Source organism: Sycon ciliatum, chromosome 8 (genome assembly GCF_964019385.1).
Source record: "Sycon ciliatum chromosome 8, ocSycCili1.1, whole genome shotgun sequence".
Taxonomy (NCBI): domain Eukaryota; kingdom Metazoa; phylum Porifera; class Calcarea; order Leucosolenida; family Sycettidae; genus Sycon; species Sycon ciliatum.
In genome coordinates this window covers 23,389,072-23,409,970 of record NC_088650.1, presented here as the reverse complement: position 1 = coordinate 23,409,970, position 20,899 = coordinate 23,389,072, and the positions used below count along the sequence as shown (strand labels likewise).

The 20,899-nt window shown below is 49.6% G+C and overlaps 1 protein-coding gene across 1 annotated transcript; it reads right to left on the bottom strand.

Moving 5' to 3' along the window:
- Positions 1–276: 276 nt before the first annotated feature.
- On the bottom strand, positions 277–19,375 carry LOC135822389 (beta-xylosidase-like). Its single transcript, XM_065335143.1, has 15 exons — positions 18,965–19,375; positions 18,003–18,095; positions 17,165–17,256; positions 15,527–15,644; positions 14,923–15,005; positions 13,389–13,546; positions 11,170–11,296; positions 10,431–10,519; positions 10,013–10,163; positions 8,745–9,238; positions 7,883–8,049; positions 7,250–7,394; positions 5,679–5,894; positions 5,314–5,449; positions 277–679 (listed from the first exon to the last, which is right to left on the bottom strand). The coding sequence occupies exons 1-15, from the start codon at positions 19,240–19,242 to the stop codon at positions 525–527; spliced, it is 2,502 nt and encodes an 833-aa protein (XP_065191215.1). The 5' UTR covers positions 19,243–19,375; the 3' UTR covers positions 277–524.
- Positions 19,376–20,899: the final 1,524 nt, after the last annotated feature.

The window sequence follows — 20,899 nt, the reverse complement described above, 5'->3', positions numbered from 1 at the left end:
TCATTATCACCTCTTGGAAGTGATTTGTGTCACACGAGCCATATTGACCTGCATCTAGAAAGCAGATCAGCCTTCAATGAATTCCAAGTGAGAAAACTGCATGAATGATGGCATGTACGAGGCACAAGCGTGCACCCCCGCCCCCTCAACATGCGCACACACACACACACACACACACACACACACACACACACACACACACACACACACACACACACAACATGCACATGGACATGTGTCATATCACTTCCATGCACTGTTCAAAGGGTCGATGTGTTTAAAAAAATTCAAACCATCATTCATTAGAAACGTGCTCACTTGGCTTCCGCCAGCGGATGCTCAAGTTTTGCAAGTAGCATGGAGAGAGTCCAAGAAGATAAACAGAGAGATATGAAAAATTGAAGGAGACACGTTTAGACTGGTTTGATGTTCCACATGAGCAATGCCTATGGTACCTGGCGTTGGTCTTTAACGTGACTGTAGGCAAGTGTTACACTTCCAATCCACGGCAGAGGCATGGGATATCATGGAAACATGACCGTAGTGGTGAGCGTATCCGTGTTGCTGCAGTTACCCACACGTACCGTGTACTCCCCGGGCATAACCTGGAGTTGCAGGTCCTGTGTGTGCAGAGCAAGGTCTACAAACTTGACCAGCTTGGACACGGTTGTCTTCTCGCCTGTGAAGAGAAACGGCCAAGAAAGCCAAGAGGAGTGAAAAGGGTTGTATGACTATACCAGCATTGGCATGTACAAATGGTCATTGATATAAGCAAGTGTACAAACAGGGAGTGTACAGTTCTGACCAGAGAAATTCAACCTCATGAATATAGTAGCGCCGCGTTCGAGTGCACAGAACAGTATGTGTAGTGCCGACCATTTCCAGATTTCAGAGTACAATACTACTAGTCTTTGCCTTGATCCTAGATTTGGTTCCTGCTGATGCAGAATGGTTAGTCGGACTGACTCTCAAGTGAACTTTAAATTTGAAGTCTGACACTCACTCTGACTACAAGCTTCAATTTCACATTGGATCGAGGCAAATGCCATCTTCAATGCTGTACGTGTTGGCACTAGCACGCTATAATAAGAGTACAAGCTGCAGGTACACTGTAGATATTTGACTGATGTCTTGTGAATAAAGGCTGTGTGGCTGCTGCATACAACCTGATCCGGAAATACCAGTACAGTGCCGTATTTCAATGAATATAGTCTTACACCTTTTTACACTAAACTTCTGGGCCAACAAAGGGGGTGCGACTTACAATTAAGCATGACTTAATACTGAAGTGAATGATGCATTGAAATGATGGCAGACCCAAACATGGGGGTGTGATTTACGGGAAATACGGTACGCATAATTGATATTGCCACGCACAAGAACTATATGTAGCGGTAGCTACTTAGAGTAGTTTCGCCTGAATCTTTATTGCAGAAGGGGGAACATTATCGGACACGGAAAAGCACAACTAACTACAAGGAGAGCAGAAACGAAGACGAGATTCCAATCGGGAATCACTGTGTAAAGAAGACAGAGAGCGGAATGGACTACGGCGCTGCGTGCACACGACAGCGACCGGAAGCAGCGTGCCCAGTACGGGATGCCATGTATAGATGAAGCCCGAGGGCAGTGCACTCAGACATGAATACGCACGCGCACCCGAGTACTGCATTCATAGCGGGGACTGTGCCATAGAAGGGGAAGGGTTAGTGATGCGCAGCCAGCAAGTGCAGCGGTACATGAATGCATGAGTCTATGGTACAGCAGACAGGGTGCGGTTCTTACACACGTACGCACGTTAGATCAATGCGAGTGAGTATAGGGAGTAGGAAGAAGAAACCAGGAGACAGACAATGCTATGCCTAGGGATAGAGTTCTGTCATGATGCTACTCATTACACTACATCTCCCCTAACGGAAAGAGTGGAAGGTCCATGTTCACATGGTCGAGATAAGCCGCTCAGGTGCAATGGCTTTGCGACCTGAACGCGTAGTGGAGGTGGCACTTGTGCCGGCCTCGGCAGCAGCTGGTGTGCCGTCGCAGCTCGCCACGGGAGATTCTCTGCCGCGTGTCCCGGTGGCCTCGGGCTGCAGGGCGATGGGGGCTGCTGGTGTCTCCACTTCTGCTGGGCTTGGCGGGAGTGGCCGGAGGCTCCTCGCGTTTCGACGTACGGTGGAGGTGGCTGTCTTGACATTGTAAGATCGCTCGCTGAGCTGTAGCTGTACCACTCCTTCCTGGCGCAGGTCTGTAACCCACACCCGGTCCCCCGCTACGAGCCGACTGGGCGACCGGACACGGTGTCGGCGGTCGAAGTCCGAGACTTGCCGGTCCTGCTGCTGAGCTTCTCGACGGCGAACCAGATCCAGGTCTGGCCAGGCTGGTGTCAGCTGGGCCGCGGGTGTTGGCACTGTGGAGCGGAGTTGCCGCCCCATTAACAACTGAGCAGGGGTGAAACCACATTGCAACGGGGTAGAGCGATACGCGAGTAGAGCTGTCGGGAGGTCGGTGGACTTGCGGAGTAGCTCCTTGATGGTGCGCACTGAGCGTTCTACCATGCCATTGCTCTGCGGGTAGCGAGGTGAGCTGGTACGGTGCTCGATATCGTGACGGGTCAGGAAGAGTGCGAACTCCGAGCTAGCAAACTGCGGCCCGTTGTCAGAAACGAAGCTGTCTGGGAAACCGTGCCGCGCAAAGTGCATGTTGAGGGCCGCAATGATGGCGGCGGAGGTGGTGGTGCGGAGCTGATCCACTTCTACAAATCGGGAGAAGTAGTCAACCGTAATCAGGTAGTCGATACCATCCAGTGTGAAGAGGTCGGCCGCAACGCGCTGCCATGGGCGGTCTGGGAGTGGCAGAGGGTGCAGTGGAGCTGCGGGGACCAGGCGTGTCCGGCTGCAGACTTCGCAGTTGCGGACTGTGTCGGCGATCTGACTGCTAAGCCCTGGCCACCACACGGCTGCCCGGGCACGGGCACGGCACTTGGTGACGCCTTGATGACCCTCGTGGATTGCACGTAAGACCTCGGACTGCAGGGACGCAGGTATGACTAGCCGATCGCCGAAGTACAGGCAGCCATCGGCGATGGAGAGGGCCTGCCTGGAGTGGAAGTATGGGTGGAGGTTGTCCGGGATGCTGTGCTCTTTGTCGGGCCAGCCGGCGGCAACGAACTGGCGCACCTGAGCAAGGATGGCCTCATCGGCTATGGCGAGGCGAACACGGCTGCAGAAGTCGGGCGATGCATACTCAGCCGAGACGGCGGACACATGGGCTTCAATGTCGTTGATGACGTCGGCCATGGTGGAGGTTTCGGTGCTGTCGTCGCCGGGAGCCCGGGACAGAGCATCTGCAACTACGAGGCGTGGACCCGGCACGTAGACAGCTGTCACGTCGTATCGGAGCAGCCGCATGAGCATTCGCTGGCACCGGAGTGGCGTGTTGTCGAGGTCCCTGGCGTTGATCAATGGCACCAGAGGCTTGTGATCGGTTTGCACCTGAAACGGACAGCCACCCTGGAGGTACTGGGCGAAGTGGTCACAGGCCCATGTCACAGCGAGCAGCTCCTTCTCAATCTGCGCGTAGCGCTTTTCGGTATCGCTGAGAGACTTGGAAGCGTAGGCGACTGGGCGCAGCTCGCCGTCGTGCATCTGTAGTAGGGTAGCTCCGAGACCATAGCTGCTGGCATCAGCACTGACCGTGGCAGGCTTGGCTGGGTCGAAGAAGGCGAGAGTGCAGGCTTTAGCGACGAGGGACTTCAACTGGTCGAGTGCCGCCTGTTGCTGGGCGTCCCACAACCAAGCGACGTCAGTGCGGAGCAGTGCACGGAGAGGTGCGGAGATGCTGGCCAAATCGGGAATGAACTTCCCCACATAATTGAAGAGGCCTAGCAGCCGGCGTAAACCGGGGACATCAGTAGGAGCAGCCAGTTGCAGGATTGCCGCGACACGGTCAGGATCGGGCTGGACCCCGCTTGCACTGATCCGGTGGCCCAGGAATTTGACTGTCGGCTGGCGCAAATGGCTCTTGTCCGGGTTCAGAGTCACGGATGCAGCCGCTAGCGCCTCCCGAACTTGTTGTAGAGCCAGGTCATGGGCTTCAATGGTAGCACCGTACACTAGAATGTCGTCCATGAAGACACACACACCCTGTATTCCCTCCAGTATGGCCATCAGCCGACGCTGGAAAATCTCGGGCGCCGATGTGATCCCGAATGGAAGACGTCGGAACATGTAGCGGCCGAAGGGTGTGATGAATGTGGCGAGATGTTGGGAAGCAGCGGCGAGGGGTACTTGCCAGAAACCCTTGCGTGTGTCGAGCGTGGAGAAGACCGTGGCTCCGGCGAGCTTGGCAAGTGTCTCGTCCACAGTCGGCAAGACAAAGGACTCACGCTGCACGGACGCATTCAGACGCTTGAGGTCGACGCAGATCCGGACGTCACCTGATTTCTTGCGGACGGCCACCATTGGGGCGCACCACTCAGTGGGCTCGGTTACGGGCTCGACGATGCCAGTGTCCACCATTCGTGCTAACTCGGCCTTTACCTTCTGGAGCAGCGGGAAAGGCACCCGTCGAGCGACTGGGCAGTGATATGGCTGGGCGTCGGGTTTGAGCCGGATGGTGGCGGGCGGGCCTTGCATACACCCCAACGGCTCAGCACGCGTCGGGTCTGCCTTGATGTGGCCTATGCCTTGTCGGACGAAGCCCATGCGGATGGAGGCTTGTCGGCTCAGCAGATTGGCACCATCTCCAGCGAGCACGTAAACCTCGTGGTTGAAAACTTCGCCAGTGAGTGCCTGGCTGGCCACGGAAAACTGACCGGCCAGATTGAGCCGGGCGCCATCGGGTCCCATCAGGTTGGTGGATGGCCGCTTAAGTGCTGGGGCGGGCTGTAGGCTGGCAAAGGTGCTGGCGTTCATCACGGATGTATCCGCACCTGTGTCGACCTTGAACACCACCGGTGTTTGGCCGATCGTCACTGAGCGCATCCAGGGTCCGCCCTCCAGCAGGTTAGCATCGGTAGTAGGAAGAAGAAACCAGGAGACAGACAATGCTATGCCTAGGGATAGAGTTCTGTCATGATGCTACTCATTACACTACACTATACAATCAGACCTCGCTTATCCGGTCCTCTTTTATCCGGATTCCTCGCCATCTGGAAGAAAATCGTTGGTTACCGATTTACAGCATAATTATGTCATGCATACATACAGTACGTGTGTTCGATTATCCGGTTCCCTCGTCTATCCGGATATTTTTGTGGAAAACGGATGTGTGCGGTTATGCGAGGTCTGCCTGCACTACCTTGGCGGTACTCACCTTTCTTGAGGAAGACTTTGTCGAACGCAATCAACCGCTTCCAGTATGGTACCCATGGCAACACGGGATCTTGAACGTAAAACTGAACTACCTGCGTGGCATCGCGGTCACCGGTATTTGTGACGTCAACGGCCACCTGACGGGCATGACACAACACAAGTGCAGAAATCAAAAACCTACCAATGGAAAGAAAATATTTGAGACTATTTGCCATGGAAAGCATGCATACAGGCGATTTTAATAATTCGGAAAGACCAAGGTTATCCCACACTACACAGGACCGGGAGATAGAGTATTGGAAGCGCAGTACCAACATGCCAATGTATAGAGCATTTGAACATCCCGAGACTGACTGCATACCGTACCTCCAGCGGGTTCTGCTCGGTGCGAAGCTTCGACGCACGCAGGTTCTCCATCTTGAACTCAGACAAGGATAGTCCATAGCCCAGCGGGAACAATGGCGATGCATCGCTATCCACGTAGGAGTCGTAGCGACGACCATCCGGGTCCGGGTCGCCTCTCGCATTGGCTAGCCATTTCCCACGTATCTGCTGCAGCCAAGGGTTGGATCCACTGTTCACCTAAACATCGAAATTGAAGAACACCAACGACAAAAATGTATTCGTCAAACAGCCTTGGAACACGGCCGAGGAAAGAGCAGCACACTGCATAAGTTGGCAATGGTATGTTTATGCTTATTCATCAATTACACGGCCCAGGCCATTTTCAATGCGATGTGGGCGATCATCTCTCTAGCCAGCCTCAGCAGACGAAAGTGAATAAACATGACAAACAAGTGGACCAAAACATTTGGCAAGCGCTGACTCAGGATGGAAAATTCTTATGAGCAGGACTCTCCTATTGCTTAAAACATGAAGACACCCGTGACCGAGGACAGATACTGCTGCTGCATGACAATAGACACCCTTAGCAAAATACGTTATGTTGTAACGGTATTACCGTAAGGGGAAAAATACCGTGCTTTGGGTTCGACCTTTAGCAAGATGCACGCTATTCTTAGTACGCTGTTGCCACGAGAATAGCTTTTATTCCGCGCGGTACAACCATTTATGTCACCATATACGCGATACAAGGTGAAATGCGTACGGACTATGCAATATTTGGCCAAAAAACGTACCGTTTGTCACAACAATAAATCAGCCCCCATAACGTTTTTTACGCTGCAGCTTCAACGCTATTTGGGTGATCAAGGTATGAGGACCGTAACAAATAGCGTTACCGTTGTTTGCTAAGGGTGTCTATTGAATCTTCTTTTGAAAACAAGAAAATAATTGCACACATGCAGGGGAATAATAGAGTCTCCAGTATCGAGAGTGCCGGGGGGGGGGGGGGGGGGTTGCCTCTCCTTTCAGTTGGTATGCTTCAGGTGTTGTGGTGGCAGTCTGCACAATCGCATAGTCTGGTCAAGTGCTCGATACTGTGTGCGTCTGCACTGTACACGAGTGAGTGACAGCAACCACATTATGGGGGAAATGGTCACGTACGCGCCGCTGAGCATCTTGTTGAGCCAGTTGGGGGGGGGGGGGGGGGAGAAACTAGTTACAATAGGCCTCCTCTACACCAGCCACATGGTGACCCTGGGTCCACCACTGTGTTCTAGAGCCATGGTAAGAAGTTAATAAAACTAAATATCAACCTTGAGGCCGCCTATAGCTGGCTATAGCTGGCCGCCAACGTTACTGACTTGAGTAGCTTCCCTTTAATGAACCAGTATTTATCAAAACCAATAGTAAAATGAGACCTGTCTAAGGTGACTGCTAAGAACCGCTGTGTACAGGTGGTCTGCTCATCCGGGGTCATTTGATTGCGAATAACATCACTTGGTCTTAGTTGTACTGATCCTCTGAGGCACCTCGTATTGGTCATCTAATCGGAGTGTTCGCCTTGACATGTTTAACTGTACTTCCGCTCTTACCTGTCCAACATTGCGAGGCCAGCTTTGAGCTAGCCTTCCCGTTGGCTCAGCATCACCAAGCAGGACGTCGCCGATGGCAACTGCACCCATTTGTCCAGATCGCCATGCCACCAGCACATAGTCCATCATGTCCAACAGCTCGTTGCTGACAGCAGAGAAAAAAAACACCAAAACGCACAGAGAAGAAATCAGTGCATATGCATTAACTAGTCAAGATATGCATTTGCACATGCATTTAGTTACATGCATAGTGTGTCACACTGCTGAAGAAACAAGGCAACAATACCATCGACCACTGACCGACAGGAACCATACCGATGAAGTCACACAAACAAATTGCACGGGTTCGCGTAAAGGGCGGGTCAAGAGCCACCGTTCCGCTTCCATGGGACACCACATGATCAGAAGTCACAAAGCAGTATAAAAGTCATGTGTTCACAGGTTACAGCTGCAGGTTCTCATAACTGCATGTGCATAATCAACTGATGGCCTGTGTAAGGTGTACTCAATATGATCAGCTGGCCACATACACATCATTATTCAAATCTCCACAAGAAACCATTAGTCGACCGCGCATTGAACAATGTGGATTCTTGTAGAAACGTGTAGGAAAAAATAGGTGCTTCATCTCACTCTTTGCCGAAGGTGGTTGGTCGTCCATTAGTGAGCACCATGACCAGCACAGCGCCTGGCTTGGACGCGTTCTTGACCTGTGATACCATCTCCATTTGACCACCGGGCAGATCCAGGGTGTCTCTATCGCCCCACTCACTGCATGACCCGAGAGAGTCGCCGACCACCTTGAACGGCGCACAACATGCAGTAAGTGAAAAAAAAGGAAAGCATCAGGTTTGGCAAAGGAAAGACAGTGGAAAGTCGTCGATGGAATCAAAACCCATCCACATAAGTACTACTGGGTGCACAGTAAAGAGCAACGGGGCTCAAAACGAGGAGTACAGGAATGAGGAGGAGGAGGAGGAGGAGGAGGAGGAGGAGGAGGAGGAGGAGGAGGAGGAGGAAGAAGAGGAGGAAGAGGAGGAGGAGGACATTGCAGACACAGGTTGAAATCATGTACTGTACAACAGTGACAAGTGACAGTCCATGGAGACCACTCAAATACAAAGGGATAACTCTGATATGGCAACCACCTGCTACAGAGGGCGGTTAGAACCCAGAACAAAGGCTGCGCCAACTCTCTGTCAAATTAACTGGTATAACGGGGTCCACTGTGCATGAGGGCTATATTCTGATGGGTCTTGTGAGACTGAAATCGGCAGAATTTGCCAAAATAGCAGATGAACAGACAATATAGGCATGAAAACAACATGATCATTGCCCAAGTATACATGCAGGTCTGCTCAATTTCTGCCGGGCTTTATCTAGGCGAAGTAAGGAGAAATCATACTACCACCGTGATGACCAGGTTATCCACTACCCCACACCCCATAGTCACAGGTCACAGTCTACAGACCATAGCAGCGCACTGAGTTCTTACCAACACGATGACATCAGCATCAGCAGCAGCATGCAAAGCCGCCGGAAGATCACTGGTCTCGGCACTCTCTATGGAGCAGCCGCGTGCAAATGTCACGCTCGATGAAGCGTTCATCTTCGCCGAGATGTACTCTTCGATAGTTTTCACTTGGACTTCAGCCAGCTGAGCGTACGGACCAATCATGTTCTTCTGAGCATCACAGTAGCCTGCATCATCTTTCAGAAAGACACGATGGCTGCTATGCTCTTCTCTTCCAGACAAGCCACCATCACTAGTTTGCATACCCTGCTTTGGAGGGCATCCAGCGTTCGGCCCAATTATGGCAACTTTGCCACCTCTGGCGGAGGAACCAAGCGGTGGCCATGATCCAGGTGGTCGTTTGACAAGTGTGATGCCCTGCAGTGCTGCCTCATAGGCCAGCTGCTGATGCTCCTCAGTGTTCAGAATCGATGGCGCTGACTCGTTCACAAGTGGATGGTCAAAGAGACGCGAAACTGTACATAGATCCACACATACCCATAATAATGATAAGCCAACGTGTGCAAACAGACATTCAGACAGACAGACAAGCAGATGGACAGACAAGCAGATGGATAGACAGACAGACAGACAGACAGACAAGCAGATTTAGAGACAGACAGACAAACAAACAGACAGAGAGACAGGTGACATGCAGATAGATATACAGACAGATGTTTAGAATGTTATTGAGATGAACAGGCAAGCACACACACACACACACACACACACACACACACACACACACACACACACACACACACACACACACACACACACACACACACACACACACAACACACACAGACACACACATGTATGCATATTCAGAAGGCAACTGACAGCCACTGGACGCCTGGTGGCTTCCCGCACAACAAGCCTAAGACTTCAAGCCAGTAAATACGAGTACAACTGGAGTGTGATTGCCTCCGGGGCCAGCTATTACATTGGTGGCAGCGGTGGGATTCGAACCCACGTCTCCGGAGAGACCGGAGCTTCTTGTTGCCTTTTCTATCTCTTTGCATTCCAAGGGTGTATAATATTTCTTTCCTAATAACTACTGGTAAACTACGACGTGTTTGACTTGAGTGAGTGTGATTGCCTCCGGGGCCAGCTATTACACAACAACCAAGTATTCATACTTCTGAAGTATATGCAAGTTTCAGCCAAACTACACATATTCACTCTTGATGTATGTATCCCGTACCATGTGTGCGGGGTCAGTGTATATCAACAACAAGACAACTCACTGAATTTAGATGTTAGAACACGGCGTACTGATCCCTCAATGTCGGCTACCGTTACCAGTCCCTCAGTCAGTGCCTGTCCAAGTTTATCATAGCTGTGCTTGCTGGGGTCACTGCCGCACATCAGATCAACATCAACACCTCCCAGTAAACCCTGGACAGAATGCAACGACATTGGGAATAACAATGGATTACAGTGGTAAGTTGGTAACAGCAGCAGCAGCAGCAGGTGTCGAAGAAAAGCAACAAAACAGCGTAGCCATGTACGACCAACCTTGCGAGTAAAATCCTCAGGTATAACAACGGCTTGTGAAAAGCGACACTAACTTTTATCTTCAGACCTAGTAGCCACTCGATTGTATACTTTCAATTCCCAAAATGATAACACACGTTTTGCCTCCCCCCCCTCTCGTTCTCTCACCTTAGCTGCTGCATGCGAGGCATTGGCTGCCACACGGTAATCCACCAAGACGCCAATATCATTGCAATCACTGATTATGCTTCCCACGCCTGCAGCCATCATTGCATCAACAAAAGTCAGATTGAGATGAACACAACATCAAGAGCAAATGTCCTGAGTTCCAGTGCTTACATAACGTTACCCAGATATAGCCAGACTAAACCACATGGCAAGTAACCGATACTAGTGAACAAACACCACGTGCTTTTTCAGCCATAGAAACACCTCCAGGCAAAGCCAGGAATGGATGGATTAAAATATGGATGGATGGATTGGTGAATGGATGAATGATTGGATGGACAGACGGGTGAATGGAAGGAAGAATGGAGGAAAGGACGGACAGACGGGCGGATGGACATACACATGGATGGATGTTTGGATGAACAGATAGATGGATAGACGGATAAATTGACCGACAGACAGACAAACTGGCAGGTGGATGGGTGGGTGGAAGAATAGACAAACAGATGGATGGATGGATGGATGGAGGTATGGATCGGAACGATGCAGTGACATACAGAAATATCATACAGAAGCATGCATAGGCAGCTGGCACGCATGTATACAAAGGATAGATGATTAGGTGGAGAATCAATCACCTGCAAAACAAAACAATCTCTTCTGACTCCCAGTCACCCAGTAGTCCTCTTTGAGTACAACTGAAGAAATGCAGATTCTGGTACCAGTACTGTAGGCTTACCAAATCCATACTTCTCACGTAGGACGTCGTTAACCAGCCATGGATTGGCATGGCACGGTACGTGAGCGACAGTCTGGTGACTGGTCATGACTGCACGACCGCCGTTCTGTGCAAATACATGCCATGGCTGTAGCAGAGTACACATACACAAACATGTTTTGGGTTCAACACAATGTGGACCAACTTGGGACTAAACTACACGAAGGTAGTATTGGTAGTATATTACTTTGATGATTTTCACTCAGTTCGGACACTCACACATAGTCTTTTGCTGCAAAGGCTCTTTAGATTTACCAAACTTTCAGGGATGGCCCATCCACAGAGCCGGTGAAACAACAAAACTGAAGGACAGCAAAGGAATTGATAAGATATGATGTGAGGTGCAGTAGAGAAAGTGAGAAGAGGGAGAAATGTGAGAAATGTATCAGCTTAGGTGTGTATGTATGGAGAGTAGGAGCGCTGGTGAAAGGTTCTGGGAGAAAGGGAGGGAGAAAAGTGGGTGTGAGGGGGAGGGGGGGGGGGGGCTGCGTTTATAATTATTAAGTGAACATGCTAGTGCGAAATAGAAATAGAACGCTACAAGGCTGGAGCTGTACTGGTCCAGCCAAATGTGGAGACAAATATTTTCCAAGCACGGTACAACCAGCTAATACACACGGTCATACATACGGCTGCAAGGGAGTGTGAGAGACCTTAGAACAGTTACTTTGCAGCATGAGATTTAATTACTCAACACGTCTTTCTACAGACTTGACATCTACCTGGCCCTTGTCTCGTTGCATACACAAGAAAAGGCCCCCCGCCTGCCATGTACTAGTTTTCCTCAATAACATCCAGACTTGTTGAGAAGCTAGCACCCTATCCCAGTACATACACCAGTGCTCACAGGTCTGGGAATGCCAGCAGCATCGCAGAGCCCAGTGTTTGCAGGTCTGAGGCTGCACACAGCGTCCAGCGCTAGTCGCTGTTGCTGGCTGCCTAACATGACTGTATTACAGAAATGTACAACCACACCTTGATGTACGTCCATACGATGAATAAGGTCACAGCCCAGTCCTTCCACTGTTCAAAACCCAGCGGATAGAGCCTTCTTACCCAGATAGAAGAATGAGGTTAAGTTGCAACTCAATTTTCACACAAACGTGATCCCCATCAGTGCAGTAATTCTAGCCAGTCCACTTTAATAATTATTATTCCCGTAGCTATGCAGAAGACTGTTGTGTCTCTAACCAAGAGACTGTGGGTTCACACGTAGAGTTTACATACAAGTTTATTCTACGGTTGCAAAGCAATAAGAAGCGTTGAGGTATGATTGTGCTAGAGGATATAGGAGTTGTATCCCGGGTGCGGGATGCGTTGGGTGTTGGGTGGCAGTACAATGAATTGCTATAGAGAGTTCATGCCTAAGCGGTTGTGGTTTTAGGGTGGATCAATAGTACTTGCAATTAGATGAATACATGTCTGGTACATACACTACAAAGACGTTACTTCAGTAACGTCTGGCGCTAGCCAGGGTCCACACAGCTTTAATTTGGTGTTTGTTTGTTTGTTTGTGTGTTTGTGTGTTTGTGTCACGCCTGGCGCTATCCCGTATCTGTCCCGTACCGTACCGTACCAACAAACACAGCTGGCCGCAATATTTAAAAAAAGGGCTTTAAAACGCATGATCATAACGTGAAGCATCTTGGAAGAATGAGTATGAATGCGAAGTGTATGGGGGAATGCATGTGGGGCGATAGTGCGGGTTCGAATCCCAGGTAATGCCTGAAAAAATAAGAGAATTGAAAATTTTATAACATCCCTTTTCTTTTTTTGCCGTCATCAAGGCGGTAGACGGTGTTGTATTACCCTCGACCGTACATGTCCGGTACCTGTCCCGTACCGTACCGCACATCCAAAGACGGCTGGCCACAATGCATATTCAAATAGGGCTTTCAAATACAAGATCATAACGTGAAGCAACTTGGAAGAATCAGTATGTATGCGAAGTGTATTGGGGGATGCATGCAGGGCGATAGTGCGGGTTCGAATCCCAGGTTATGTCTAAAACGAAAAACTAGAAACTTATAAGAATTTATAACATCCCTATGCTTTTTTTGTCTAGGTCATCAAGGCAAAAAAGCATAGCGTAGGGCCCTGAGCTACCAAGCTCTCTCGTTATGCTATAAAAGATCAAGTTTGTAGCTTGCATGCTCATAGGGTTCCTTTATCATTCGTACCTTCAGATAGACATCAAACAGTGTCTGCATGTCCATATGAGCCGGTGCGGCGTTCAGACCACCAGCTGCATCTCCATACGCTGCATAGTGCTTAGCCAGTGATATAATGTGCTGGCCATCCAGGTATGTTACATTGCCTGTTCCCGGCACACTCTCACCTGTGTGAAAACAATCGGCATGAACCGCAGAGCGTAGAGCACATTGCGCAATGACGTAATGTGTACCATACGTGAACACCCTACACAGCCACCTGGGCATGATCGTGTGCGGTGTTGAACAGTGCATTCCTGATCCCAGCGCTAGCGTACTCACATGCATTATTGATGCAATCTTTATTTTGGCAATACGCCTGTTCAGTAGGCTGTCTTGCTAGATTATGATCAGACTACTCAGTTTTCAGTCCACCAATGCTAAGCCGTGCACAATTAACCGGTGGAAGAGAGCAGAAAGCTGTCAATGACATGCATATGTTCCGTATTCGGCCAGGCCATCCATGTTTGGCAATACTGCGTGACCAGAAAGTGCTATGCATCTCATAGAATACAGTCATGAAGTAGCAAAAATCAGCCATCAGTCCATCAGTCCATCAGTCCATCAGTCCATCAGTCCATCAGTCCATCAGTCCATCAGTCCATCAGTCCATCAGTCCATCAGTCCATCAGTCCATCAGTCCATCAGTCCATCAGTCCATCAGTCCATCAGTCCATCAGTCCATCAGTCCATCAGTCCATCAGTCCATCAGTCCATCAGTCCATCAGTCCATCAGTCCATCAGTCCATCAGTCCATCAGTCCATCAGTCCATCAGTCCATCAGTCCATCAGTCCATCAGTCTTCCCAGTGCATGTTACTACTTTTAAAAAGTCTCATTCCATTCATCTCAACACTTGCAAGTTGAGACTATCATCTCGGCCCTTGCAAGTTGAGACCATCAGATCTGCACGAAATCCCAAATATCGGGCTTTAGCCACTTCTAAAATACATCCTGAGAACGCTTCAGTCTCACCAGTGTTCCAGGGTGTGTTCTGGTACCGAAACGAATTCCTTGATTTAGCCATCACAATAAATCAAAGGAGATCAATTCGGCTAAAATTCTTCAATTTATGTTCAGTACAGCACTGTTGGTCGCCGAAGAACTGGGGGGGGGTGACTCGTAGCCTAGACCATTCTTGTTTTTCATGTACAGTCAACTTCGCTAATAACGACTGCGGATATAACGACAATTCGCGAATAACGACAGAATTTGCATGCCCAGAGCAATGTCCCATCTAACTGTGACACATATAATGAGACTTCGGGTATAACGACACTTCGCGAATGAGGACAATTTTCTGATGCCCCGTCGAGTGTCGTTATAAGCGAAGTTGACTGTACTGAGGTCTATGCACAGAGGAGACACCATGTATACATTGGTATGCTGACGGTCCTTGGTGAAACTCTAGCCTGGTCGTTCTTCGGCGCCCTACAGTGCTGTACTGGATGGCGGTGAATCTGTGAGTGTGTCTGGCAGTGTGTCTATCACCATCCAACACTTACCCTGGTAACCTACAACGGCTGCAGCAGCATACGCAGCAGACAGGGTCGGGTTCTCCGAGAAACCTTCGGAATGACGGCCAAACCTATAAAGGAGTCAGTCAACAACACAGGACTGAGGACAACGAATACACAGAGCAGTCAGAGGGCAGACGCTGACACTCTCTGCTTCCAGGCGTAGAGTACGCTGAAGGCAGAGGAGTACTCCGCTTGCCTAGGCAGACAAAATAGACAGTCAGACAAGTTAACCTTATGGTCTAGGTGCTATTATCAAATATACACAAGAATTTGATAAGGACCTGGTGCACACACAACGACATAGTCCACTACTGGTGTGCAATACTGTAAGGGTTGAAAGTGTGACGAGTCTAAAGTTTAACGATTTGCAAACTTTCCCCACTTGGCGGGCACAACATGTTTAACGGCCCTGCCAACCCACACCGTCGTTTATTTCTCTAGCACAAAGGAGAGTAATGGTAACGCTTCTTGAGTTAACGATAGATTTTTCTCGTTGAAACGTTAGACTTTGTATCCCGTTCGAGATTCAGCCCTTACAGTACTCATCACAAGTACGAGTCACGGACTACGGACTCCCCTAGCAGCTAACCTTGCATCGGTGAACATGTTTATGACTGGTGTGAAGCCAATGCTCACACCAACACTGCTGGCTTCCAGTGCAATGGTGGATGCTATCTGATTGATAAGCGTGGTGTTCCACGTGCATCCTGAGGGCACAGAACAGCCAGGGAAAGAAAAAAACCAGCATGATCATTCGCTAGCCCAACTTAATTGCGGTAAGCATTTATGACAAGAAGCTCCCTTGTGTAACCAACATGTGCCAAGTGGATGTCATGGCAGTTGTTTGTCCATCAACCTTGCTCAGTGGATATTCTGTCATACTGACGATACTGGCATGGTAGCGAAGTGGTACAGCAGGACAATATTGCTACATGCCGCATAGTAAGATATAGTAAAACACTGATACGATGTACCATCCTCTCCCCCCCCCCCCCCCCCACACACACACACGCATGCACTTGCCGCCCCGATCAGCAGGAAAGTGCGCATGGTATCCAAGGCACTTCTTATCCCGACATGCTTCACTCAGTATTGAACAACACACCCCGTACTCCAGACAATGCTCGTACTAACCAAGAACACGTCTTATCAGACCTGATAAGTACTAACTGTTAGGTGGATTCTGTTCAGGGGCGTCGGAAGGAGGTAGAAAGTGGTACGGCTCGACAGTCAGAGGGGGTCCGGGAGAAATGTCCCCCGGGAATATTTTTTTCAAAAAACACTCAAAATACCCCTCTCAGAGGGTCTCCAAAGGTACGAAGTCATTAAGGATAACAAAGAGACCGACTAGATCTACGAGTCATGACGCATACATGCCATGCAGTTCCGTAGTCGACAGTCTAGTCACGCGTTACACGGTGCAGTGACCTGACTGGTACATGGTGCACCGGTGACGGATCGCGGCTCACGATCACCCGTGGTCATGTACAAACTCGATGCACCCATTTTTTTACACCGGATTTGGACGTTCCGCGTGGACCACCTGGAGCCAAAAGTGGTGCGGCTCGAGCCGTACCAGTCGTACCGCTTCCGACGCCCTCGCTGTTGTACTTGACAGTTGTATGCATGTTCTGCAAAGTTTACCTATTCGACTTCTGTGGTGTTCAAACTGAACTAGAGAAAGGATGGAGCAAACCCAGCTTGTAGTCCACTATACTGTATACTGTACTTTACCAAATAACCAGTTGCAAGAAGGGCATTAGATGCGAGGGAAGAAGAGAGCATAGCAGCTAAGGGAAATGGACAACTATCGCAAGTGCCTGTTAAGAATGCATGGAGCAGTAGTGTGTCCGTAAGTTAGAGTTTTTTTCATATATTTTGTTACTATGTTAACACACAAGTGTGCCGCTGTACCGTGACATTGGATCGTTGTTGCAAAGTGCATGTGTATTACAGCTGTCAGTGCATGCATGTAAGACTGATAGCATGGGCGTAGCAAGCCTGTCATACATGCTGGACTGTTACTGTAAAACCGGAAAGTTTAACGACCAAAATGTTTAACGTTTTTGTAATTTTGGCATGATAACGTGCAGAAAGTTTAACGATGGCTACCTGGCCACCCATGTGTATGCACATCTTTAACCGGGTTCGCGATAACGTTTCTTCAAATAACGAAAAAATTGGTCGTTAAAACGTTAGACTTTCCGGTTTCACAGTAGCTCTTTACCTTGCAGCACGGGAGTAGGAAATACGGTTCCACCCGGCACAGAACTGTGAAGAGATTCCTCCCAGAATGCTATGGGAATGCCTAGACGGGAACTGGACACACAAAACCAAACAAAGCTGGTTCAAAGAGCACTGCATAGTATGCACATTCACAATTTTGTAGAGGAATACATGTGACAAAAGCTGCAATAACAATAAAGTCCACGGGGACGGTTGCATAATCTTATTCCTGTTGGTCTCCACAGATGTTTTTTTTAGACTAGCTAGGACATATGCTGTTCAGGGCAACACTATAGGAAGAGCACATTCACAGGCTTCAGACAGGAATCAACTATAATACTTGATCAGCTCAGGGCCAGCTGCTACCCCCCCCCCCTCTCTCTCTCTCTCTCTCTCCTTTCTCTCTCTCTCTCTCTCTCTCTCTCTCTCTCTCTCTCTCTCTCTCTCTCTCTCTCTCTCTCTCTCTCTCTCTCTCTCTCTCTCTCTCTCTCTCTCTCTCTCTCTCTCTCTCTCCCTCCCTCTCTCCCTCCCTCCCTCCCTCCCTCCCCTCTCCCTCCCTCCCTCCCTCTCTCGCTCTCTCTCTCTCTCTCTCTCTCTCTCTCTCTCTCTCTCTCTCTCTCTCTCTCTCTCTCTCTCTATCTCTCTCTCTCTCTCTCTCTCTCTCTCTCTCTCTCTCTCTCTCTCTCTCTCTCTCTCTCTCTCTCTCTCTCTTCTGAATGCATACAAAACACACACAAATAGAAGCAAAATAAAAACAAAAAATTCAAATACTGAGCCAAAGCAATGTTTATCGAGTAGCGAAGCCGGTTTACTGGCTCTGCCATGCCAGTAGCACTGACCTGCTCATGAACTTCTTTTGAATGTCATTGCGATCCTTAGGGCTACCAGGGAACTTGGTCCAGCCAAAACCAGTCTTCTTGTACGCGTCCAAGCTGGAAGAGCACACATGATAGAGAACATTAACAGGTCAATTCTGCACAGTTATCACTCATGTTCATTGACCCAAACGATACCAAGTCCAGCAGCAATCTGCTGCTTGCTGGGGAGGGGAGGGAAAACAGTGTTCTGTTGATGAAAACAAGTTTGGTGGGGGGGGGGGGGGGGAGGGAGGGGGCAGCGCTCATGGCCTTCACATGCATATCTGCCTTACTGTACGAAGCCCGTTGCATTTCTCGTAGTCAGTTAGAGCACTCAGACTGTTGCAGTGTTCATGGTTTGAGCCGGTGTAAACATGTTTTTCTGTTCACTTGACTTCATTGCAATCGGTTCAACCCACACGGCCACAGTCACCATGGTCACTCTAAGCTACGCTATTGAGACCTAAGAAGGTCGAAACAGCGGCTGTCCGGAGATTGAGTATTTCAACTACCCATTCATAATCTATGTGCCCGCAAAAGGACAAAGGAGTGTGTGTAATAGTGCTGCACATTATTGTGCTGAGCCCCGGCTCTCCGCAGGCGAAAGGCAACCTCTTGATTTGCACATCTGTATTCATGTACATGATTGTGTATAGTCAACTTCGCTGATAACGACTGCGGATATAACGACAATTCGCGATTAACGACAATTCGCGATTAACGACAATTCGCGATTAACGACAGAATTTCCATGCCCAGAGCAAAGTCTCATCCGACTGTGACACATAATTATAATGAGACTTCGGGTATAACGACAATTCGCGAATAAGGACACTTTTCTGATGCCCCGCCGAGTGTCGTTATAAGCGAAGTTGTCTGTAGTTGATTTTGATCCTAGTTGAGAGTATACGTTATAATATCATTACTACATTAGTGTCACCGACCTTGCACCCTGTGCGCCCACCAGCTGCGCTATCTTTTCCTCGGTGTTCATCTTGGCCAGCAGGTCAGCGATGCGTTGGTCTATGGGAGCGCTAGGATCCATGTACCGGTACACGAACAGCGGCTCTCCCTGCTGACCTGCATCGCTTTCACCAGCATCTCGTACAGTGCCATCATTTACTTGCGCTGCTGCCTCGGCCTCTCGCTGAGACGGCTTACCAGTACATTGCAAGACTGCATGGCTGAGGAATACGAACAGAAGCAGCGAGCCAAACGACATTGCACCGGCCTAGTTTGCACGACCACCCTTCGATGTAGTGGGCGATAATTATCGTAAAGAACAAGCCTCATGTGATATACTTGTCGTTACTGACTTTAGATTCCAGAAATGTAATGGGCACTGAGATATTTTTGACACTTCTGCCGTTCTGGAGTTCTTCCTTTCTTTCAGCGATCAGGCCTGATCTGCTGCTACGCGTGATGCATGTAGCGGCAGTAGCGGTGTCGAACTGGTAATCGTGGTGATGGTAGATACGGTGTGCTGATCGTGCCAAAAACCACAGACAGCCATACCACTGTACTTACCAGTGCGAGGCGGAGAGTCAGGACCCGTAGATCTACTCCCGCAGCAACAGCTCCTATTATATTATTATATCTAGCTCTACGCCGGACACAGTCGAGTCGTGACTATGGTGACAGGCAACACGTCGTGATGTGAAGGCAAGAGAGGGATCTAGCGCTATTCTAGGTCTAGGGAGTTGGTGACAGCCCAGGCTAGGGTGAAAACAAGGCTCTCCAGGCAAGGAAATGGTATTGGTAGGTGTTGCCTGACGCAGCAGAAGGGGCTGGAGAGCGGTCTATTCGGCTGGTGTGTTGACCTGTATGGAGAGAATCATAACCTGGCTGTGGCCCACTCCCACTTGCTGCGCCGCAAGTGGTCTTTGACATTTTCTTGAAAGTTCGCATACCTCTGGGAGAAGGCTGGGGGAGACTGCAGAAGGGTAGGCGGGAGCTGATTCCACGTTACGATGAGGGAATGGGGCAATGAGTGGAGTCGCTATTTCGTGACTGAGGAGGAAGGATACTGGCTCAGTAGTTGTGATGGGTAATGTGCTGCAGATCTGGGGTATATACCAGCTCGACACACCAATCCATGCCGGCGTGGTGGTGGACTGGGCATCCCCTCGAGTGGCTCCATTATGTGGCCAGGTGACTCTGGTGAGGAAGGCCATCCACACACGTAGTAATCCAGACGCCACCATGATTGTGGTTGGAGGCTTCTGACAATTGACAATTGCGACATTTGGACGATGATCACTGTTACTGTTACTGTTGCCACTGTCGGAGTGTCCTGTCCGGGAGTGTCCTGTCCGGGAGTGTCCTGTCCGGGAGTGTCCTGTCCGGGAGTGTCCTGTCCGGGAGTGTCCTGTCCGGGAGTGTACTGTCCGGTTGCCAGAACGTGCTTATTCCGCACTCCACACACTGATAATCTGATTACTGTTCGGCACAGTGTTGTTTACAGTTGAGTAGCAGGCTCATCTTTTTGTCACACTGTACATGCAGTCCCACCACTCCTCACACCTCGTTTCTAGGCACGTTGTTTTGCGTATTGTTGTTACACCTGTACAATGTACGTGTGAGCGTGTCACTCTGCGTGATTGTGTGTGTGTGTGTTTGTCACAAACACACACACACACACACACACATACACACACAAACACACACACACACATGTGTGCCTCATCATGGTGCGTGCGCGTACGCGTCACTATGTGTGTGTGTGTGTGTATGTAACTTTATGCGTGCGTGTGTGTCTGAGTGTGTGACAGCTGAATCATTCCGTGACGGTGTACTTTTATCACGTATGGGGTAGTTCATCCCACCTTCCCTGGCACCTTGTGTTGTATGATATACCGGTATTATGTAGGCCGTGCACT